Below are 25,954 nucleotides of genomic sequence, written 5' to 3' on the forward strand. Positions count from 1 at the left end.
GTGGGGCCTTTAGGAGGTAATTAGGTCATGAGAGTAGGGCCCTCAAGAACTGGATTAATAAAAGAAAAAAAAAAAAGACAGAGAAAAAAAGAATGGGATTAGTGGCCATAGAAGGGATAAAGAGACCACAGATCTCTCTTGCTGATATGTGAGTATAAAAGGAGACATAGCCATTTTGCAACCCAGCAGAGGACCCTCACCAGAACCTGACCATACTGGCACCCTGATCTTGCACTTCCAGCCTCCAAAACTGTGAGAAATATCTTCTACTGTTACAAGCCACCCAATTTATGATATTTTGTTATAGCAGTCTGAGATAATTAAGAAACCCTATTATGTTGCCCTATATTATCTCCTTTTTGTTAAGAACCTGCTTTCTTCAACTATTTATGTTTCTCTTCTCATTTTTTTTTTCTAAGCACTTGCCTTCTTTTTTTCTAACCATGTTATTTTAAACAACATACATAGAAATGTGAAGAATCAGCAAAGGATGTATTAATAAAAGTTAGTATCACTAATATTAGTACTTGATAATTGCTATTTTTTAAACTTATACATTCATGCATCATTTAACAATGAGGGTATATCCTGAGAAATTTGTTGTTCATGGAGTGTACTTACACAAACCTAGATGGCATAGACTACTACGAACCTAGGCTACATGGAATAGCTATTAAAATCTTATGGAACCACTATCATTTATGCAGTTTGCTGTTGACCAAAATGTTTTTATGCGGCATATAAATGTATTTTAAAAACTATAAATGGAATAGAATTATAATAGTATTCTATTATATTAACCAGTAAGGTTCCTGGAAATTTTGAAGCCCAAATTTAATCTTGGAATGAGCTGAATCCAAAAAATAACACAGAGAATGTAAAAACAAAGAAATCAGTCATGTTTGGAGAAACTGCAATTAATAGAATAATACTGAGAAGAATAATACAAGTAAATAGATGTAAACCATATTGTTTTATCACACAAGTATATGTAAGTCTTTTAATTATACTGTGTGAGAAATTCAAGCACTCTAAGGCATTTACATATTCAAGAGGACATGTACAGAAGTCAAAGCCTTCTTTATAGTATAATATTTAGTAAAATTTAAATTATGTTTAGGATCAACCAATAAATTGATCTTTAACCAACTCACAGTTAAATGTTTAAATTTTGGAACTAACAGGTTATATTAGACTTTATTAATATTTTAATTCTTGAGAATTCACACTCGATTTTATTAACCATTCTTGATAAATTATCACATGTATTCCATGGCAACATTGTATTTTAGAGTTTTTTTCCCCCCTCCCCCTCCCCCGTATTTTAGAGTTTAAATTAAAGAGATCTAGATTGACCATTAACTAACTGTATGATATATATGTAAAATAATAACTTGAGTGTAACGTGAACTGTGGTTCCCTTGAAAGTTAAGTTGTTGGCAAAAAAGTTTGAAGGATGCTGGGCTAAAACCTTCTAAGATCTCTTTCAGCTCTAAAAGTTGTAGAATTCGAGTATGTAAGAAACAAGATGGACAGAAACATCTCTTCCTCAAATTATACATTTAAATTCACATATAAAATAATGTTTACCAAATACAAGCTCTAAAAGTCATATTTTTATACCATTTTTAGAGATGGTTCATACAGGGAGGTACTATACAAATCTCAGCTATATTATTTTGCTTATTTTAAGCAGTATCTTATGTCTTGCACTCGTAAGGATAGTGCACAACGGAACAGAAAGGTCAGATGTTTTTCAATCTATAAAGCAATCACATTAAATTTCTATTTTTAATTATGTAGTTTCAAAAATGCTATATACCAAAGCATATAAATTCTTTAAAAATTTTAAGTAGATGCTAGCCTCCAATTAAGATCATTGTCCACAAAAATCTGTTCTCCCATTCTTCCGTATTACTGAAGTTGTAGCTGGACAGAAGATACACTGCTTGACTACATTTTTTAGCCTCCTTTGAAATTAAGTGGGGCCTGTGATAAAGTTTACCAATAGTATGTGAGTAGAGAAATGTTTGTTATTCTTAGGCCTGGGCATGCTTCCTCTAGGTTCTGGTTCCCTTTCCCATATGGTGAAGCTTGAATAAGGTAACCCATTTCTACCATACAGATGAAACAATGCCCTATAGCAAGGCAGAGGAACACCATAAAAGAAATCTGACACCAAGTGACTAAGTGAAGCACAGCTGCCTGACATCCGGAAGCACTTGAATGAAGAATATTACGTAAAAGAGAAAAAGTTTGGCTTTTATGGCTACCAAATTGTTGTTTCTTTGTTACAGCAAACATCTTCACTATAATTATAGCGGATTCTTTAAGTTTAAAATACAGCAGAAATTATATGCTTAAAAAAACAAGATCAAAGATAAAGTAAGGAGACGTGGAAAATTGAAAGGCCAAGGAAACCTTTCATCAGTCCTAACCAGGGAAAACCATGAATCGTATTTCTTTAAGAGAATTGAATGATGATTTACAGAAAGAGTTAGGCCTTGTCCAGTTATCAAAAATTAGATTAGTTTACTAAAGTTAACTTATAATTAAATGACTTTTTGAAAGCTTTTTCATATATAAAATACCACTTTTATACCTATGAAAAAGGACTTTCTGTATTAGTCCGTTTCTGTTGCTTATAACATAAATATCTTAAACTGGGTAATTTGTTAGAAAACAAAATTTAATGCTTACAGTTTCAGAGGCTGAAAAGTCCAAAGTCCAGGGAACACATCTGGTGAGGGTCTTCCTTGGCAGTAATGCAGGAGTCTCACATGGAAGAATGGCAGAGCAAAGAAGAGAGACTCACATGCTCTCCTTTTAAAGTCCTCAGAACTACATCCATGACCACCCTTATTAATCCATTCGGGCATGGTCCTCAGAAACTAATCACCTCTTCAAGGCCTCACCTTTCAATTAGCATAATAGGATTTCCCACACTCAGCTGTTACGATGGGGATTAAGCTTCAGTACATAAAACTTGGGGGACATAAGTCAATCCATATCAGATACTATGCATTGAAAATTCATATATCTACCTGTGTATGTGTGTATGTGTGTATGAGGGTACTTCAAAAGGTTTGTGAAAAAATTGAATTAAAAGATAATACGAATCCATTAATTTTTTGAAGACCTTTTCTGTATCATTTGTTTTTAGATTTGAGTATCTTTCTACCTGATATTTCAGGAATTCATTACAAATAGAAAAAAAGAGAGAACATTATAAAGCCCTTGGCGAATATGAGATAGATTGTTGTGAGTTCCTACCTCAAATAACTCAATTTTTGGAGTAGAATGCTTATCATTAAGACAAGAATCAAGCACTAACAAATTCACTGTTGTCCTTTCTCAAAGTTTCTCTGAAGTACAACAGATGTCTGAGAGTTTCGGTTTAAAAAAGAACTTCCTTCCTAATAAATTATCATTAAGTATGCAAAGACTATACTGGCAATCGAGTAGACTCTCAGTATGAATTTTATAATAAGCAATATCTGCTATGCATTAAATACAACATAGTTTAATTCTGATTGAGAGATGATAATCTTAGTTTAAGTTTTAAAATTTGAAATTTGAACTAATTTAATTCTTATAAAGTCAGATGTGAGTATTATCTGATTTCCTTGATCTTTAATATTTCTATCTTATAAATATATTTATATACTGTCTATATAAGGTAGATAAAATAGATATCCAAGAATTAAGTTTATAGTTGGAAAAAGTTAGAATTTATAATTCATCAATTTATCACTAAATAGAAATATAAATTTTGCCATTCATAAAGCTTTTACACACACTTTTTGACAAATTCTCACTAAAAATCTGTTCCTTTTAGCAAAATAGAAAATGGTCCTTTGGCACTGGAATTAAGATCATGCTGCTAATAATTTTTTAGCCTATATTGTTAATTCGATTCATTAAATAATTTGGTATTAGTTTCATCATGACGATACTCATGAATTAACAAAACTATTTCTAAGAATATTTAGATAAAATATTTTGAAATATTTATAATGTTCAAGAAGTTTAGCAATAATAGCTTGTTCTATGATCTACATAAGTACTCATTTATATTGCTTTGATTCATATCCTAATTTTTCACAGAGAAAAAAATTTCTTAAAGTGTATGTTTATGAGTAGTAGCCATAAAAAAATGCTGATTTAAAAATGCTAATCCTCCTTATTGAATGTGTTTGCTAAGAACACCTATTTTCGTTGCTAGTTTCTATAAATTGTAAGCCCTCTTTTCATTGTATGACCAATTTATTAAGAAAATAAAATGTGATTGCAATAAGGTAAGGTACACTGCAGTTTTAGTTTTAGATCAAGCTAGATCTTAGGTCAAACTTTTCTAAAATCAACTTTACTCATTTCTTAAATAGCTACATATTTTGATATAACAATACATCTTTCTTGATGCTTTATCAGTTATCAGCAGGGAAATTCATCAAACTTGTAATGTACAGTAGCCTTAACCAATTTTACGGATCAATTCAGTTTCAGAATTTTTAATGCCTTTCAGGAATTATTCTTAAAAGTAATCCTCATTTCTGTGGGTGGGGTGGGGGCAGGGGTATGCCTCATTACTTTACAAAAACGTTTTCACTAGTAAATTTAACATTCATTCATACTTACATTGTACAAATTTTAATACAAAAAGTGTTTAAGGACTGTGTTCAACAAAAATACTTTTCTTAATTGTTGAATATTCCCAATTTTGTCCCAGTTGGCAAATATTTTTTAATGTTATATTGCATTATTCTTTTATTATATAGCTTTTTATCTCCCCTATTTGCTAATAAGTAGTGAAAAATGTCAACTCATTCAAAATTTACATATGTCTGCTAATACTCATAAAGTCATACAAAAGCAAGATACAGAAAGCAAGGGAAACCATGAGTAAAATATGCACTTCCCATTTTCATGCTTTGGATTGTAATTCTCACTGATAGAGCACTTACTTAGAAGCAGGCATTTTGCTTATATTATCTCAATAAAATTTTTATATTTTGAAGTAGATGCTATGTTCATTTTAGTGATAAGAAAGCTAAGGCGAAAACAGCATAACTAATTTAAATCTAAAGTTACAGTTAAATAGCAGTAAGGCAGATTAATTTCTTCCAATTCTTCAGTTTCTACTGCCTCCTAGAAATGTTTTCTTTCTTTCAGTGTTAAAAAATTAAAGGAGGATAGAATTAATGTTTATATACTCGCCTCCCCTCACCAAATTTGTCCTGTTTTTTGGCCATAGGGGAAAATTTAATATTCAAATCTGAATATAAATTAACCTTAAACAAAATGTAAAGTGTTTTCAAAACCCAGAACTAGTTTCCCTGGTACCTTATTTTGAAATATATAGTAAATATTTGAAACTTTTAATAAATAGTACACATTTTGTTCCCCTAACAACTCTACTCATGATTTTTCCCCCCAACATTTAAACTTTTTTATACTTGTGAATTTTTATCAGGCACAATGGCATCCTCTTCACTACTTAGGCAAAAGTGTTACTAACAAAATACATTAAAGGTGATCTTGGAACATTTTTTGTTCAAATTAGTGACTTTTTTTCTGCCACTGAAATCACAGTTGAGACTTAAGTCCCTTTGTTTGGGTGCTTTTGATATGCAATTAATTCATAATTACTTAAAAGTTCTGAAACAGCCCAAACAAGGCAAATTAGCTACGCACTGATTAAGCTCTAATGTGAAGTCAAACATAATGACTTTTAGACTAGCTAATCTTTACATTATTTTAAAAGATCACTGCTACATAAAACAAAACAAAAAAATGATAGTTTACAAAATATAATCAAGGCCAGAAATTAAAATATGTATGATATATAAACATACCATATGTCTTAAAGAAATGTACAACAATTTAACACATTTCAAATAATAATCGTGGGAAGCTTTTCGGTTATTTTTAATGAACCAGATTTATTTACCAATTCAAAGGATCACCTACAGGCAGATACTTTATAAATTCCCTAAATACGATATAAACAAATCGTATATATTAGATGTATACAGGCTGGAGCCAGAGGCAGACATGAGTTTCAAAGTTATAAATATCTTCTTTATAAAAAGGTAGTTCTTTACAGGACATCCAAGTAATACCGACTTATAAAAACAAATAAAACGTTGGCCACATCAGAGATAATAGCTGGAGGCCTAGAGGACTGAAGAATGAACAAAAAAGTAAACCTACTCAAAACGCATTACTCATCCCTCAAAGAACCAAACTAGAGGGAAGAAAACACAGAAGTCCTCACACCACCTAGAAAAGTTCAAGAATCAGGAGGTGTTTACTGGCATTCAGATCTTGCTGTTTTAAACCCGCCCCTCTGGTGCTAGGCCTCTCTCAGCGGAAACCAGGAGAGGAACGAGGCAGGTGCCCTGTCCGTGTGCGGACAACAGATTGCCCTTGCACCCTCTCGCCCTGGGCCGGGCAGAACGCGAAGCGCCACCCGGAAGCGTCCGCTTGCGGACAGGGGGCGGGAGAGCACCGCGCTCCAGTTACCGCGAGCGGACCTCGGCCCCAGGCGTGCGAGGGGCGGGGAGGAGCGGAGGGGAGGGGCCCGCGAGAGGGGAGGGGCCCGCGAGAGGCCCCGCCCCTCCCTGCCGCAGCCTCGAGCTACAGCCAGGGCCCGGCAGGCTCGGGGTCCCGGGCGAGGAGGCCGGAGTCGGGTTCCCGCGGGGGCAGCTCCTCCTTGTCCCAACGCGGGCGCGGCCCCCGCTGCTCTAAGTGCAGCTGCAGCAAAGCCCGGCGGTACATGGCCTCCAGCTTCTCAAGCCGGGCCCTCAGGGCCCTGGGGCTGCCCGGCTCGTCCTCACGGCCGCCGCCTCTCGCCCTCCGGTTCGTGCCGGCCTCCTCGGGGCCTAGGGTCGCCTCCGCGGGCGCCCCGTCGCCGCCTTCGCCAGGGAGCCGCAAAGCCTGACGGAAGAGGCTGCGGTTTTCGCGCTTCAGCCGCCGGTTCTCGAGCCGCAGCCTGGCGTTCTCCTCGCGCAGCCGCGCGTTCTGCCGGTCCCGTTCCTCCCGCGCGCGGATGGCCTGCAGGTGGCTCGCCGCCAGGTCGGCGAACCGTTCCTCCAGCTGCTGTCGGGCGCCGGCCGCACGGCCTCGCCAGCCCACGCGGCCACCGCTGTCGCCACTGTCACGGACCCGGCCGGGGCGGCCTGGCCCGCGGCTGTCCCCGACGTCGTCCCCGCTGCCGTATCTCCCGCGCCTGGTGGCGCAACCACGCATGCGCCACATCGGTCCGTCCCAACCGCGCCGACAGCGCCGTGAACCGAGGGGCCGCGCGCCGAGGCGCGGGGGAGTTCGGGACCCGGCGGGGCGGCTGGGGCGACAGCAGCGGTGGAGAGGAGGTGGCGGGCGGCGGCTGCTGGCTTGGGGCCAGAGGAGGCCGGGAATTTGCCCGGGCTGAGGCGTGTCCTGTCTCCTGTGGTGGAGCTGTCCCCCTGGGCCTTCTATCTCCGGGCCTGCTCACTCACAGTGCCCTCGGGAGCGCTTTGCTGCTCAGCCCTGTGACCGCGCGCGGGGAAAGGTGTGTGTCCTCCGGTGGGTTCTGCCAGGGCACTTCCCTGCAGGCCTGGGCACTGCAGCAACCAACCGGCCTCACCCTGCTCTGGAGCACAACCGCCAGTGGTTATCTGGCTGTTTGCATGGCATACTCCAAACTAGTAATAATAATGATAACAAAATAAGTTCTGGGAGAAAGCTATGGGGTAAGTTGCAAAATTGTAATTACTTCATTTAAAACCCAGCGGTTAACTCACTCCTATGTTTAATAAAACGTTCAACAAAATTGAGCTGAGCACCTGTCATGAGGCCCTCAAGTGGGAACTGGTAGCTCTCGAAAGAATATAGGCGAGTCCTGATTTGTAAGTTGGAACTCTGTAGAAACAAGGTTATAGTTAGTCGATTTGCTCAGGCCAGTAAGCTCCAGAATTTCTGGGGACAAGTGGATGTTACTCAAGTGGATATTACTAATGGAATGAATCACATTTTTAAGGGTCTCAACCTATAAGGTAACTGGATTATTGTAAAGTAAACGAAGGATTGGGTACTGATGCCAAAACCTCTTGTGAGAGAGGTGTAGTAGCAAGAATCTACATTTTTAACGTGGTCGTAGGTATTTCTTAGGTTCACTGAAATCTGCAAACCGCTGGAGCAAGTAAGTGAACAGAAGAGCAGATGAGAATCCTGCTTCACAGATTTGGGATTTTCATTGAACAGTACAAATAAAATTAAAAAGTAACTAGGGGAAAATACAGAGTTACTTAATTTTTGCACTTTTTATTTTGTACTTTTATTTTAAGTAAGATCCTAAAATACCATAAACAAAATCTACTCTCTGTTGTCACTATCGTAATAAAAAAAGGAAAGGTAATTTCAGAATTTCAATAAATATAATAAATTTAGTTTTATGAAAGACCTCGTCGTTCTTAATTTCCATTTAAAGTAGACAGTGAAAACTGTTGTAGACAGGAACTGAGTTCCCTATAGACCATTGAACCCAAGAATATGTTTTTTTCTCTTAGCGTCTGTAGGGAATGCAGAAGAAAATGGTTTATACGAAAGATGATTAGTTCTTTGGTTTAGACGTGGAATTTTAGGAGCCTGTGGAATAGATATGCCTCATAAGCTAGAGAAAAACTGCATTAGAAAGATTCAGTCACCCCCGTGTGTTATGAGTCAAGTACTAGCATGTTTAATTTTTTGTTGTCTCCACTCCTCTTATCGTCTCATTTGTAAGTCTGCTAGTATTTCTTTTTACACCTTCCCAGATTAAAGTTGCTCCGTTTGTTTGTAGAATATCTTCTAAATGTTCGTAACTATCTACTGTAATGAGTCACAGTGGATTTCCTAAAGGACATAAGTCTTGGTTGAATGAAAAGGCTTACATGCCCTCCTCTCCACACCCCATGCCACCCCTAAATACACTCTTTTGTCTTAATAAATAATGAAGTAATGTAAAAATGTTACGAAAAGCAGGTAAAACTGATTAAACAGAAGATCAAGTAAGATTGCCAGGCTGTCTGACATATTTTAACAGTAACTGATCTGATTATGTATGTGTCCTCCAGAAAGGTAGAATTTATAAATACTGCCACTATGAGTTAGGCGGATTGCATATATAAGTATATTTAATTTATTAAAGAATTAAGGAGAAAAGAAGGGACAGAGGGAAGGAGAAAGAGAGGAAGGAAATAAAAGAAATAGACATGGAGAAAAAAAATTGATAAGACAAAAATTACCAATAATAGTCATGAAGGTTATCTTGCATAGCAATGAACATTCACTTAAGGTTAATGGAGATTCCACCAATCTTCTGAATAGGTGGTAGATAAAATGTAACTTCCAAGTTGAAAGAGAATTTGGGACAAGGGAATGACTAAGATGGTAGCACAAAACTTAGTTAAAATTCTTTTCCCTGCTATAATTTGTTAGTGCGCTACATGTGAAAATATTATTGGGCAAATAATATTCATGTGAAAATGAAATGGAAAAAAACAGAAAATAATTATGGAACTGATAAAATTTAGAATAAAATGTGGTGCTATAATAATTCTTAAAAGTATAGAAAAAATAAGCTCTTGATTAGAAAAAAAATAAAATAGACATCTGTGCTTCCTTTTAAGAATAGGAGCTTCTGAACAGTAAAATTGTTTGCTAGCTAGGTAGAAGGAAGTATCAAAGGATCACTCGTTCCTGACATCACATTCATTATTGTCCCTTAAGCTGCTCTTACTCAAGAAAAAGTCATAAGTATTCTCCTATAATAAACTTAACAGCTTTGTAAATAAAAAAATAAATAAAAAGTTCGGTGGACTACTTTGTGTTTAGAAAACTCTAAGACCAAAAATTACATTCCTTGACTAAGGTTATGAAGTTTAGAGTAAAAGCAGAAAAATGTACGCCATTTAGAGTACTTGGTTTTGCTCTCTCCCTAAAACAACTTCTCCTCCTTCTCTTGCTCCCCTTTCTACTTCCTCCTCCCCCTGCCTCCTTTTCTTCTTTTTAAGGAAGCTTTTTGTAAACACAGGTTGAATATCACTTATCTGACATAGTTGAGACCAGAAGTGCTTCAAATTTTAGATTATTTTCATCTTTTGGAATATTTGAACATATACAATTAGATATCTTTTGATGAAACCTAAGTCTAAACAGGACATTTATTTTTTTATGCACATAGCCTGAGGTAATTTTATACAATATTTTTTATAATTTTGTGCATAAAACACATGACCCGTCATGTGAGGTCAAGTGTGAAATTTTCCACTTGTGTGCACTCAAAAAGTTTCAGATTTTGAAGCAGTTTGGATTTTGAATTTTCTGGTTAGGGATGCTCAACCTCTATTTAGTTTCCCCCCAATGCCCATTCTCTAATTATTCAACAACTTTAAAAATATTATCTTTTTAAATTCGTTCTGCCTCCTATCTTAAATTAAAAAAAAAAAAAAAGATGAACAGATGAGGTTACAATTATTGTACTTCTTAAAATATTGCCTCAAACCAGCATTTTTGTAAATTCTGTAGTTGAGAAAAGTTGTATCAGCAAATCGGAATGAGACTGTTTTTTGCCCTGCACTTCATGCATGCAATTTAGTATTGCTCAAAACTGATTTTGAATGACAGCTGTTGAATATATTGCCCCCTTTCTCCTATCCTCCAAAGAGGTTATTTTCACACATGGTAGAGGTTACATATTTCTAGGTGCTTACTTGAGAAAGAGGCCCTATGATATATATATTTGGTTCCTATATCCCCAGTTGATTTCTAAGATTCTTTTATTGCCACACTCATTTAAGTCTCTTTTGCCCCACTTTGAATCACATTTCTTATAGTAAGTCATATGTTAAGGTAATTTGTGGCACCTTCACATTGGGACAAGTCATTCTACATCTTAATTTCTCTTTGTTGTCCTGCCTCAAAACATCCTATAATACCTAACGAAATTATTTTGGAAAACAACTTCGATCGAGTTCAATTACGTAGCAGTGTTAAATTCCCTAGTCTGTCATTTAAGGCTGTCCATAGTCTGGATACCCTGTGTGTTTTCATGCTTACCTCCAATTACTCCGCTGCTGGTCTATTCATTTTCCTACCAAGAGTCCTTGCCTTCTTTTGCCTTAAAGTTTGGTTATAATGTACCTGCTATAGACTGAATTCTGTCTTCCCCAAATTTATATGTTGAAGCCCTAACCTCTAATATGATGGTATTTGGAGACAGAGCCTTTAAGAAGTAATTAGATCTAGATGAGCTCATGAAGATAGGGCCTTCATGATGGGATTGGTTTCTTTACTAGAAGAGACACCAGAGAACCTGCTCTCTTTCTCAGTCTCCTCCCTGCAAGAACAAAACAAGAAGGCACCATCTGCAAAGCAGGAAGAGGGCCTCACCCAGGAACTTAATTGTCCAGTCCCTTGATCTTGGACTTCTCAGCCTCCCAAACTGTGAAAAATAAATTCCTGTAATTTAAGCTATCCAGTCTGTGGAATTTTGTTATAGCAGTCCTAGATGGCTAATATAGTACCTTTTATATTTATTCTCTTTTATCTGGATTGTAAAGTATCCATCAAAACAAAGTTTATACCCCACCATTTCATAAATCTGTCAGTCTCTTCAACTCAAGGTGTTTTCCCCTCTTTTAAATATTGATATGATGGATATGTTAGTTAGCTTTATTGTCAAAGTTATTACAGGAATTTGATAATTTGTTGCTGAGGTCTCTTTCTGTGTTGTTAATATTTCTTGTGCAAGTGGATTTGCAAATAAGATGTGAATTCCTGGACTTAAAGGACCAGTTTATATTGTGTGTGTGTTCGTGTGTGTGTTCGTGTGTGTGTGTGTGTGTGTGTGTGTATGTGTGTGTTCGTGTGTGTGTGTGTGTGTGTGTGTGTGTGTGTGTGTGTGTGTGTGTGTGTGTGTGTGTGTGTGTGTGTGTGTGTGTGTGTGAGAGAGAGAGAGAGAGAGAGAGAGAGAGAGAGAGATACCAATTGCTTGGTTTGGATATTTGTCCCCAATTGCTTGGTTTGGATATTTGTCCCCACCAAAGCTCATGTTGAAATCTGATCTCTAATGTGTCAGTATTGGGAAGTAAGGCCTAGTGGGATGTGTTTAGGTCATGGAGGTGGATCCCTCATGAATACATTCCACCCTTCCTGGAGAGTGAGTGAGGAATGTGTTAATTCAGGAATGTGTTAGTTGCTGCTAGAGAGGGTTGTTAAAAATAATCTGGTTTTCCTCAGTATCAGGTCTCGCTTTCCTTCTCTGGCCATGTGATTGCTAATACGGGTTAGCTCCCCTTCTGTTTTCTGCCATGAGTAGAAGCAGTCTGAGGTCCTTGCCAGATGCAGCTGCCCCAGAATTACGAGCCAAGTAAACCTCTTTCTTTATAAATTACCCAGTCTCAGGTATTTTGTTATAGCAACACAAAAATGGACCAATACACAAATGGTTTTTAATGACTGGGATTTTGAAAGCATTTATTCCTCATTTTCTTCTTAAAGGAAGATTTCACCAGGTGAAACTCCTAACAATTTAATAGTCAAAGTTAGACTATCCAACAGGCTGAGCTAATTGAAATTCACCAAGCAAGTTTTGTAGAATGCTGTATATTCAGACTGCAATATGAAGGAGATGGGCACTGCCTTGTTCATAACAAGCCTCATTAATGAATTGTTTCAATATATAGTGGGTGTTTTATGTGTATTTTTTTAATGTAATAAATAAGGAGTATGTATTTTGGAATCAGACGTGAATTTGACAAATACCACACCCTTCTCACCCCAAATATGTGGCCTGAGACAGCCTCCTCCTGAAGCCACATTTCCTCATTTGTCGACTGGAAATAAAATATTATCTACTTCATGGGGTTCTTGTGAGGATTTGTGTTTATCTTAAGACAGAGCCAGCCAAGAAAGAGTACTCAATTACTCTTGGGTATTATTATTATTATTATTTTGTAGTTGTTTTCATTGTACAAAGTAGGCATTTACAGAATGAGTTCTTGTGAATAGCCAGAGCTATTTAAAATCTCTGTTTGAGTTATTTGCCTATGGAGCCATCCCAAATATAATACTCAGCCCTTCTGGGAATAGATTCTTATTTCTTGGTAGTTCTGATTAAGTGCTTGGGTTTTAAAATCCATATTTTGTAAGCCCTATGTGCTAAAGAGTTTGGTTAATCACATTTTGATCTTTGTGTTTGCTAATATTCTCTCTAAAGCCCTAGCTGAATGAACATGGTTTATTTTCTGGGAGCAGATTTATTAGGGTTATGAAGAGCATGTATTGATGCTTGGGAGCATGAATATCTTTTTATTGGAATAATTACTAGCGAGTTAGGAATGAGGTATATTGATTACATTTATTTAGTCTTTTGATATGGACAAAAATATTAAAAGCCATCAAACACTAGCATTGCCCTTTGACAGCATCATTTAATTCTAGCTACAGAGATAATTGTGACATAAACAAAGGCAGTATGACTGATATATCTTAATTAGGATACTTTCTACAAATACAAAGGGTGAATATACCTTCCTTTCTTCAAACACTATAAAAGCACTAATGAGGCAAATAAAAGAAGGCAGTGGATTATGGATTAGCAGAAAGTAATGTAGCTGAGAGCAAAAGGTATACATACACAGAATACATGGCAAAAACAATAGTTCAAAACAGACGTCTTTAAGGTGAAAATGTCTTTGTTAGTTCTACAATGTTGTTTCATGCTATGTGTTTGTAGATTAGTATTATCATTTACTGAATCTGGACCTGTGCTGCTCACTAGCCATATGTGGTTATTTAATTTCAAGTTTAAGTTAATTAAAATTAAACAAAATTTAAAAATCAGTTCCTCAGTTATGCTAGCCACAGTTCAAATACTCAGTAGTCACATGTGGCTTAGTGGCTAAGGTGTTGGATGGTGCAAATATAGAGCATTTCCCTTATCATAGACCTTTTGGACAGCTCTGGGATATTCCACTCCTCATTCTAATTATTGGTCTCAGCCTTCAGAAAGCCATGTTGAAATTTATAATGGAAAAGAAAATGCAAGAGATCCTCCTGTATATTTTCAGTATTTTTTGTATGTATGATTTTATGCCAGTGAAAACAGTTCTTTCAGCAATCTTGTATACATAGGGCCATCTCATTCTTAAATATATGTAACCCATGATAGTGATTCTGTCTCAGTCTGAGTTCTACAGTTACAGACATATCATTGAAGGTAGTTATAGGAGGTCTGGAAGAATTTTTAATTAAACCTAAGTTATTCATGAGCTAATTTCAGAAGAGTACCAAAAACAAGTAATTTAATTTTTCTTCTACCACTGCCCCTCAAATTCACTGTCAGCTCTTCCTTCTATTCTCCTATATAATATCTCAAGAATTATTAATTTGTAGTTACTTCTGGGCATTAATGAACGATCCTCATTTTCAGATATTAAAGGTCCCCTGCAATATAATTCAAAATTTCAAATCCTCATCCGATTCATTCTCCCTTCCTCAGGTCAGTACCACTACCCATGCCTTAGGTCAGAATTCACCAGCCTGCAATGAGAATGGAGGGTGAAATTGATGTTTTCTTTCTTCCGTGCTTCATCCTGTCACTCTCTGCTATCTGTTATTTCTAGCTCCTTCAGAGGCAGGAACAGAGACCAGGTAAAACTGTAATTAAAGAAAAAAGAAGAGAAATTAATTTTCTGGCATTGAGTGCCTGATGGCAGATTCCTGCTTCCAAGTTTTTACCGAGGCACCTTTGTGGTTCATTGGCTATCCCACACTAGACTTCTGGCATGGACCATTCCCTTTTCTTTATCTCAAATGGCTTCCTTCCCAACCCTTGCTCTGATGGCAAACTCTGTATAGCCTCTTTCTGTGGGGTTGCCTCACCTACCACAAGTAATCCTTTTGGGCATGGTCCCATGTGTGGAGAAAGCTAAAGCCAGTTACATTTCTTGCTTCTCACTTTAGTCTGAATACAGGAAGTGTAGGTGACTCCCACTACAGCCTTGTCATTTTTGCTCTGCCATCAAAGTCAGCCTCAGCTAACCTTTCATCTTTAGATTTATCCAAGCACCAGTGTCTCTGTCCCACAGACACCAAGACCACATTCATCACACTCCACCTTGTGGAATTATATGCCAAGAATATGTTTCTGCTTCAGTTCTGGGTATGGCTTAGCTCCTTTCAAAGTAGGCACCTATAATCTATGTTGTTAGTTTTGGCCCCTCAACTAAGATGAGGAAAAGTCCTACCATATTTATAGTAGATAAAATATTTGCCCTAGTGAAGACTGCACATTCATTCATCTAAGTAGTGTTCATTAAAATTCAACTGAACCAGGTACTGATCAGAACTTAGGCATATGGTGGTGAGTAAAATGGACATGGGCACTGCTGTCATAGATGGCAAGTTTTTTGACTAGTAGTGTAAACTGTATGGGCTTTGGAGTCAAACCCTAATATTATCAAATAAGCCTTCCTCTCCCTCCCCCTTCTTATTGTGAGGTGTTGGACTTTATTATCTATGTAATGGAGATGTGATCCCATCACTTTCATCACCATCACATCATATTAAAATACTTAAAATTTATAAAGTGCCTGGTACATTTTAGGAACTAGAATAACATGTATTGTATGACCATTACAATTGCAAACTCTCAGGTTATGCTTGCTTCCTGTATCCTCTCTTCTTCTCTATGTTTTCACTAGATATTTTACAGAAGCAAAAGACTTAAATATTTTTTCTATGCTAGTAATTTCCAAATTTATATCTCAAACAAAAAATTCTACTCTGAGTTCCATTTTGTGTCAGTTCTCACCTGAATTGTCTTCTTTACTATTTCACAGATGTCTAAACAATATTTTCAAAATGAAACTCTTAATACATTGCCTTCCTCTACTAACCCACTTTTCTCCTAGACTTCCTTATGTCAACAACTGGTCCCACCAGACATCTGGTTGTTTAAGCTAGCCGTCTTCATTGATTTCTCTTTCTTCTTTATCAGACCCACCCCTAGTACTCTATCCACCTCAGGTTATTCATTTCTTCCTTTAAAAATATCTTGAATTTTCTCAGCTTCTCTTCTGACATCCTATTAGTTTAAACTACTATCATGTATTACTACGGGTTATGCAGTAACTGCTTTTCTGGTCTGAATCTTACCCTTTCAAATCCATCCTGCACAGAGCAGTCATTGTGACTTTCACAAACATAAATATGGATGTGATGTGTGCCTGCTTAAAACCTTGACAGGACATATAATTATACTTCAAATAAACTCCAAAATCCTTATCATGGTCTTATTCTGGCCTACAAACTCATGAATAACTTCAGACTCCCACCTCCTTCTTAAGACTCATCTATGTCTGTTGCCTCCGTGTCTACTACACACTAACTCTGCTGGCTTCCTTTAATTCTTAGAGCTTGTCAAATTATTTTCCACCTTGGAGATTTGAACATTTTTTTTCCATCTAATTAGAACATATTCTTCCTCCTCTTTGCCTGGCTTACTGTGTGTTTTTCAATTCTTTAAATCTCAACATGAATATTCTTTCCATTATTGCCTTCCTTGATGACTACCATCACATTATCTATCCCTTCATTCTGTTCATTTACTTAAGAATGTTAAAAAATTAGTTATAACTGTTGTTGTTTTTTTTATTATCTGCTGCATTTCAACATGATATTTTGTTTGTCTGTTCCACTAGTCTATATGTTACATGATACATAGGCCATATCTGATTTACCTCTTTACACTATCTAGGACAATATTGCTGCTCAAAAGTGTTTGTTGAATAAATGAATGAACCCTGGGGTGACCAATAGCTCTTTTTTCAGTTTTTAATGTTTAAAAATTCTTGATATTGAAAATAAAGTTATAACAAATAATCTTTGCTAACCTTAGTTTTTCCAATAGTAGGGGAACAAGAGGACTTTGGAGATTAAATGCTTATAAATGCTGGCTTAGCTTAATCATATCTGCAGAAATACCTAGATTTAGAGAGAGATTGACCAAGAAGAGACAACAATCCGCATAATTAGTAGAATCTGGATTAGAATAAAATGGCAAGGCTTGGGAGGAAATACTATGGAGATGACTAAGCATTTTTAAAAATATTTGAGTTTAAGGAACTGACTACAGTGTTTTTTTCTAGTCTAAAAGTAACTGCAGTCTTAAGGAAAAAAAAAAAAACTTTGTTTATATTTCTAATCATATTCGGTATCATTCCTGTATCATTGGATTCTCCCCATGATGAATCTGGGACAGCAGATGAGAAGGAGCTTTGGCTAACGGGCAGTTGATGAGGAAGCAGCTAGAATATATTTTTAGAAACAAATAAAACAAAACAAAAAAACTGAGGACAAACAAATGAAGTAGTAGTTGGTGGAGTTAATTATTTAAGTGACCCTGAGGACACTGGGTAGGTGCAGTTACCCAGTCACCATTTTCACAGTTAAAGGGAAACCACATGAAAGAGTTCAACAGTGATTATTTACAGACTGAGAGAAAGGTATTTGCATGAGATGGCATAGAAGAAGCAGAGTGAGAAGTGGTAGAGAGTCATTTTTCTCAAAAGAGTATAACAGAAAGTGGAAGAAGAAAGGGAATTAGAGGCTGGTACTATATAACATTAGGTTTTAATTTTTCTTGAGTACATTTTGGCTAGACATATAATTCTGATTTTGGGATAGAACCGAGAAGTTCATGTAGTTGAAGTTCAATAAACCATTTTAAAACCTAAAAGAGATAGAGAGATGTGTGAATGATGAAATGGAAAAACAATAGGTGCACCAGTGCTGACAAATATCTAGGACTAGTATTCTCTCCCTTCCAGTGTCTATGCAAATATAACTAATCATTTCCACGACTTTTTTCTTGCAAAGGTTGGACTTGGACTCAATCTTTAAAACCTTCTCAATACAGTACGCCAAGCATCCCTTATAATATGTGGGAAATCTAATCTCTGTTTCTTCCACAATCTAGAAAGCAAAGAGAAAGGAAAGAGAAAGCAAAATCAAGAAAGAGTGGTCCTACCCCTTCAAAGGCAGTCCTGTCTGCATATTCCTAAATTATGGTGCTCGAGTGTTGTTCAAGATTTTAGCTATACCTAGGCGAAAGAGACAATAATACCCTTTAACTTGTGATGTGAATTCCAACTAATTTTTGGTAAAATTATTGAATATATTTCCTCAGATCCATATCTCCCAATGTAGCTCATAACCCACATGAGATATTTGATTAAGTTAAATAGATCTTCTATTATTTTTCAATGGATAATGCGTTACACGAAATATAAAGGTACTGATATATGCGTTTAAAACTAATTATTCCATATACCTTTATCTTTCTATGGCACATGTTTGTATTAGGAACACATTTGTTTGTTCAAGGTCATTTGAGTTACTTATAACAGGTTCAGGATAAATTGTTGATGATTTACATCCCTTTATTTACTTGCTACTGAGAGATATACTACAATTTGGCAAGCTCTGTAGTGTAACATTAGTGATGATCCTATGAGTGGGATGGGATGGAGGCATCCCAATCACCAGCCCTATTCTCAAAAGGAAACTCTGAAACCTTTTGTTTGAAAGGCTAGAAATAAATTCTCTTCCCCTATTCCAGATATCAACAAACAACAAACAAAAGCCAAATCTTTTCTAAAATCCTCTTAAATGTCTCAGATCAGGACTGTCAACTGAGCCTATTGTTGCTTAGAGATTTATAGTTTTCAGGGGAGAGTCCAAAAGCAGGAATACTGTCTGCTTTTAACAGCTCTGATTTGAAAAAAAAAAAAAAAAATTTTTTTTTTTTCTCAGTTACCTCACAAGTAAGAGGCATCTGTCTAGGGATGAGACAAAGGGGTGTCAGAACAGAGCTACCCAACAGAATATGACTTAAGGGAAAAGACTATTCATATTGAGAAAAACAAAATAATTGAAATCCTGGAATTGAATCCTGGAATGAATGACACTCTGTATGCTAAAGGAGAAAACAGGACTCAATTGGGAGTATTCGCAAGTGCAAATGTGCTTCACAGGGAATGTGCTGCTTGAATTCTTTGCTTATTTTTAAATTTATTCTGTGACAACTCGGTGGTTATCATTTCAGTCTGTTCTTTCTTATTTTAGTGTACACAGAGTGCTACTGCCCAAGAAAGTGGAAGGCATGTTGATGGCCTTCAGCAGGACTGAGGGCCCTTGTGGCAACCACTCTGAGGCTCCCAGGCCTTTGGGACCTGGCGTGGGGCAGGGTTGGAAGCCAGCCACAGGCAGTGTTCTCCCCAACCCCACGTCAGAACCCCACTGGTACCTGCTCACACTGAACCTTACGCTATCAGTAAGTACAACTCCAACTTCCTGCTCCCAATATTGCTTTGTATTTCAGGGAAATGGACAGTAGGTTTGCTGCTAAAAAGGCTGGAGACTCCTGGCCTAGATCTTTCTTGCCTTTGAAACTTCATCTCTCTAATCATTAATAATGAACTGGGACTGACTATTTCCTTTAGAACCCATCTTGCAGAGGTTTAAAAAGGGAGGAAGTGAGTTTTGTGAGATAATATGCATTCTGGTAAATAAAGACATGATTAGGAAAATTACAGCCAAATTAAAATTCCCTATCTTTCTTCCCAATTATGTGCCTGGTCTCACAGGAGTTGCCATCATTTTCCTATTTCAATTTCTTTCTTTTTTTTTTAATGTAATGAAATGTTTTAATGAATATCTGAAATCATAATCTTTGTTATGGTTTCAGAATATTCTTTATTGTCGTTTTTTCGTGACCGGCACTCAGCCAGTGAGTGCACTGGTCAGTCCTATATAGGATCCGAACCCGCGGTGGGAGCGTTGCCGCGCTCCCAGCGCAGCTCTCTACCAAGTGCGCCACGGGCTCGGCCCTCAGAATATTCTTTATGTATAACCTGATGGCAAACGATAAAAGCCAAATAAATATTTTATAATTGCCAATCAATTTTTGTGTTTGGGGCTCACCTAGACATGAACTTTTCAAAAGGCAATATGTATTCAAAGTAAGTGAAAGATTAGTTCCTCTCTTTGCTTTAGCCCGTCACTTCCTCACTGTCTTTCTGTTGTTTGTTATTTTGTTGCCCATTTTCAATCCAGATCTATTTCCATCAAACTGAAACTTCTAGTTTAAGATTTTTGTTACTATTAGGTAAAAACCACAAAAAAAAAAAATGATATGTAAGCTTATTGGAGCAACTGAAGAGACACTAAACAAACATAAGTATGTTTCATTTTACATACAAAAAATGTCTATTTAAGTTTTATCACTGTTTATTCAAAGAACAATCTTACACGCACTGAAAGCCTTCAGATTTGCTCCCAGCAGAACAAGCATGACCTCTATTGGAATTTCTGCTTTCTTTTTTTTTTTTCTTTTTATTTGTTATTATTATTATTATTATTATTATTATTATTATTATTATTATTATTTACATTCTAAGATGTTGATGTGGAGCAGTTGGGGGGAGGGGAATAGGGGAAGGGGAGGGGGTACAGTGGGAGGAAGAGAAAGGGGGGGTGTGGTTGAGGCCCATGGCCTCCCTCATTCCAGCAGGGGAGCCCAGGGGACTTCCAGCAGCAGCTCTGTTATGGCTTGGCTGGATGTGGACTTTGGGGGGCTGTGGCTGAGGCCCTCAGCATCCCTTCAACCCAGCAGCTTAAGGCACTTCCACCGGTGGCTTGGTGGTTGTCATTGGCCTGGATGAGGATGTCGGGGGGGATGTGGCTGAGGCTCTTGGTCCCCCACTGCCTGGCTTGGGACCCTGGGATGCTTCCCACGGCAGCCTGGTGGCTGTCACTGGGCTAGATGCAGTCATTGAGGGCCTTCTGCTGATTTCAAATAAGACAGTTGTGAAATTTCCAGCAGCTTCTGATAGATAGCATTAATTTATGAAAATGTCACTCTCTGACCTTGGCAGGTTGCAGTTCAGATTTTCAATGAACGTCTAATTCTTAGAACTTCAAATCCCATGTTATCACTGGAGACGCACTGACTTGCTTTTTTGTTCTGCGTTCTAGATCCACCAACATGTCTGTATGTATCGGATTCAGGGAAAACACATGACAAAGAAGCCAAGTCTTTTTTCAACTAAATGAAGATTTTCCCAAAATTTATAACTGCTTATATATGCTAAATTCAAGGAGTTCTAGTAAATTTCTCTCTTTTTTTCCTCACTTCTTATTGAAAGAAAATTAGTAAATCCCGTTGAAATCTCTATACCAATTAAAATAAACTGATTTTGTTTTGAACAGAAACACGTGGCCTCTGTCCTCAGCAAGTAGGGGAGACTGACATTTCAAACCTGGCTATAATGTAGGTAGTAAATATCACTGAGTATAATTTTTGAACAGGGTTAATTTTCCAATTGTAACATTGGTGTATATGTTTAATTTAGCCAGGCATCTACCCTAATGAGTCTTCCTCCCTGGATATCTGGAGGCAGAACACAAACTGGATGGAGTGGGTACTTATTAATGGGATTGTACAGAGCTCACTGAGTTAGTGCTTATATTTCACTGGAGCCTGAGCTTAATTCTTTTTCCCATGCTTTCGTGCACAGTATTTACAGGTCTTATGTCATATCTCAAACTAATTAATGTTATTTATAGTACAGTAGTAAGTAATGCATATTATATAGTACAGTATGACCACTTAAGAAATTTATTTTGTATAAAATCTCAGAATACATACAAAGATGTATGCAAATGTGAGTATATAATTGAAACAAAAGTTTCACAAAATAATTCTTAACCTATTATATGCCATGTCTTTTTTTTAATGTTCTACTTAATCAGGAAAAATATTTTCAGTTATAATCCACTAATACATTACAACTCACAGCTACAAAAGCACTGTAATAAATATATAAAAGTGACACTATATCATGTAACTAGTGGCAAACATGGCTTTGAACAAAAAATATGGGCATATTTTAATAGAAAATGTTACTGTTAAAAATTATATTTCTTTTGCTATTTATTGTGGTTTCCTTTGAATATAAGAATAGTTATTTTAATAAATGTATTTTGAGTGTGAGAATGCTCATTTTAACTGAGTTCTTTTTCCTTTTGATTAACTATTTCATTTAAAATTTTTAAAGAGATTCAAAAGAAGAGCATTTGAAACTCTCTTAGATTATTTCCACAAAGGTATGGTAAAGTAGCCAGCACTTGAAAATGCCAGAAAAAAAGAAATCTGCTATCTTATCAATTTCAAGGGATCTTCAGCAAATCATTTGTAATTTGCTGTTTGTTTTTTATGTTTCTTGAAGTTACATAATTTAACTATTGGTTTAAGGTATATGGAAAAATTTCTACACCAACCATTCATAGAAGTGCCAACAATAGAAAATTTTTATGTGGAAGGGCTTCAAAAATTATTTTGTAGAAGAGGAAACTGAGACTCAAGGAAGATTAAATAATTGGATAAAATCCTAGAGTTGGTTAGCAGAGAAATGGGCCTGGAATCCATGTGTCCTAACCCAAAATGTGTTGTGTTTCCACTACATCAGCATTTCTCAGTCTCGACTTAAGAATTATTTAGGACACATTAAAAATAAAAAATTTCAAAACACTGCTTCTGGCCATTGGACTTCAGTAAATCTGAGATGAGACCTAAGAATGTGCATTTTTAACAAGCTTTCTAGGTGATTCCTACACTCAGGTAAGTTTGGGAATCACTGCTTCTGATTATTTTAATGACTGGATTATTTTTTTCTGCTACAATACGGACTATTTGTTACTGAAGCTAAAAGTAACAGTTTCAGCTAAAAATCAACTATTTTTTTACGATCCCATGTGTACGAGTATGTGAAGAAAACAAAGAATCTCCAGTGTTTTGAATAAGCCATTTGTTTTGCCCATTTAGAAATTGGTAAAGATGTTCTATTCTTGGAACAGTCTTGTTTTCTATTACATCTAACTTGACTTTGGATCATGAAAACAATCCACTTAACAGTATTCTTGACCTCTTCACTTTTGATAATTTTTACAATGTTTCCACTTCAAACATGCATTTCCTAGCTTATATCCCAAACTTTGCTTTCATCTGAAGATGCTACACACCCCAAAACTGCTCTTCCAATCTCTGACCACCAACTCCTGTTCTAGATGCCATCTACTTCCTGAGATATTTTCATGACTACCTACCTGCAGTAGTTGACCACTTTCCCTACTAATTATCTTTTTGGCATTCTATTGATGCCCTTCATTTAATAATCTGTATTTATTATATATATATATATATACACACATGTATACACACACACATATACATACATACATACATATGTATATATATATTTGTTTATTTGGACTACACAAGGCCGTGTATTCTATAAGGGCAAGGACCGTGCTTTGTTTCCTGTACCTAACATAATGTCTGTTTTTTGGTAGTTAGTCAATATGTTCAACCTAGACATACATTTCTTATTCTAACCTGTTATTTTTCCTATATTCTTTTTCTCAATTAAAGGAGCCACTGATTACTCAAGTACCCAAAACAGAAACATGTAGTAGTCCTCTAATGAATAAATCTACAAAATCTGTTCTTCCATCTTTTCTTCCATCCCTCCTTCCTTCCTCTTTTCTTTTCTTTCTTCAGATATTTATAATGTGCTCCCTATGTGCCAGGCACAATTTTAGGTACTTAGGACTTAACAATGAACAAAAGAAACAGAAATCCCTGTCTTCAAGGAGCTTTCACTCGGTATTTCCCAATGTTTGAAGCTCTCTTTATTCCTCATTAGGATTACCCTGACAGTACACTTCACAGGCCTTTTTCCAGTTTCCCTGCTTTTAATTTCATAATGCTCAGGTCTAGTCTCCACATTACGCTCCTAAATTTGATGGCATCTCTCCTCTGCCTTAAGTTTTGAGTGATTTATCATTCCTTTAGAGAAAAACACAGGTGTATTTGCACTGTTTTGTCAAATGTTTTATTGTCTGGCGCCTGCATACTTTCCAGGTATGTGTCTCGTCCTTCAGAGGCTTCTACTACATGTTCCAGCACTACAGACAGCTCCCAGGAGACAACAGTCCCTCTCCCAGCTCTGTAACAAGGCTCGTTTGTTGCTTCTGCCTGGTCCACTTTTCCTTTCACGATCGTCTGGCTAACTCCTACCCCTGATTCATAACTCAGCTCATGGTTTATATCCTCCAAGAGAAATACCCCCACTCCTCCTAGTTTGGTCTCCTTTTATTTACTTTTAGCACAGAGTATTTATCTTTTTAAAAGCATTGATCAAATTACACTGTAATTGTCATTTTATTTGTTCCATTAGATTATAAACTCCTTTAAAAAAGATTCTAAACTCCTTAAGATCAGAAATTTGTTAATTCCCTTATCTCCCAATAAACTGGAAGCAAATTAAGGCTTATGTTGTAATTTGGACATTGTTAAAATTTGAGTTGGATTCTTGGGCTTTATAATCCTAGATCTCAAAATAGTAATATCTTTGTATAGTAATAGTGATGATAATGGCTGTAGTAGGAAATATCCTTGTTTTCTTTAAATACATATTTACTTTTGTGGCAAATTTGGACATCAGATGTATATAGTTCTCAGCCAGTAAAGAAAATTCAACTTGATCAGTTTAATTGGGCATGGTTTATGGAGTCTTAAGAACTTAGTGTTAATTTAGGCTCTCTACCTAGTCACTACTCCTAGGATTAGGATTCTGTTCAAAGCTGGACTTCCTGATATAAGATTTGTCAGACTGGTTTTTGTGAGATAAAGTGAACCTGATGCTCCAGGAGAGGGACCTGGGGAAGCACATCAAATTAAGGGACAGGAAGTATTCAAGAATTAGATTGGTAGTAAAGGATCTGGATCTGAGGCCAGAAGGCTTTCAAAAGACAGAATATAGAAAATTTCCTGGACAAGAGGGTGTGAAGGGCCTGTAGGTTCAATAAGAGTTGTTAAAGATGTTAAGTGGCCTGTTTAGCTACTTTTTCTCCATATAGTTGTGAAACCTTGGAAAAAGAAGAGGGAGTTTTATAATCACAGCACATGAGGAATGGTTAAAGTGTCAATGTTTTAAACAAATAGTTATAATCTGTCCTGTAAAAAAAAAAAAAGTGTATCAGGTTTAGTCTGTTGGTTCCAGAGGGCAGATATAAGATTAATATGAAATCATAAAGAGACACATTAGCTAAAATTAAAAACCTTTCCAATAGTTCAGAATGTCCAACGGTGGAATTCATTGCCTTATAAATTACTGAAAAATCTAAGCTATAAGTTATTTATCCATGCATTAGGGGTGTTGTAGTGAGGTATCTGCTCTGAGTTAGATGTTTCTGAGGTGGATGACTGCTCATATTCTCCATGTAATTAAATTCCACAATTTACATTTTTCCCCTCTCACTTCAGAATTCCACTTTTGACCAAAAAGTTCCTGATCTCCAAGTATCATTTAGAGGACTATCTACTAATAATAAATAGGTTCCCCAGCCACTTGGTGGTTGACAACTGGAAAGAAGATGGGATATCTCAGAAACTACTTGTTAGGATAAGCCCGCATCTTCTCTGTTTGAGAGTAGGATGTCAAACAATGAGAAAGAGAGAGGGAAAAAACCAGATGATTATGAATATCCTGTTCACCAACTGGGCAAACCTAACCTTAAAATGCCTCAGGATGTTTAACCTCTATAGTTTATTTTAAAATACTGTGTTTATTTTAGATGCAATTCCATTAGATGTTCAGATCATTTTTACCTATCTCAAACATATTGTGCAGTGATTCATCAGACATCTGTGGAAAGTAAATATACACAGTGTATTTTTAGAGTAGCAAATATGTGTGCATGCATTTATAGTATGAGCAAAATTAAACCTGATCTGAAAAATGTGAATTCATCAGCCCTTACCATTATTTTGATATTTTCACCTTCAGAACCTACAATTCCATTC

At 36.7% G+C, this 25,954-nt stretch overlaps 1 protein-coding gene across 1 annotated transcript; it reads right to left on the bottom strand.

The window, feature by feature from the left end:
* Positions 1–6,639: 6,639 nt before the first annotated feature.
* On the bottom strand, positions 6,640–7,260 carry TUSC1 (tumor suppressor candidate 1). The gene has a single exon (XM_063080279.1). It carries the CDS (start codon positions 7,258–7,260, stop codon positions 6,640–6,642), a length of 621 nt encoding a protein of 206 aa, XP_062936349.1.
* Positions 7,261–25,954: the final 18,694 nt, after the last annotated feature.

The sequence above is a fragment of the Cynocephalus volans genome, chromosome 16, assembly GCF_027409185.1.
Source record: "Cynocephalus volans isolate mCynVol1 chromosome 16, mCynVol1.pri, whole genome shotgun sequence".
In the NCBI taxonomy this organism is placed as follows: domain Eukaryota; kingdom Metazoa; phylum Chordata; class Mammalia; order Dermoptera; family Cynocephalidae; genus Cynocephalus; species Cynocephalus volans.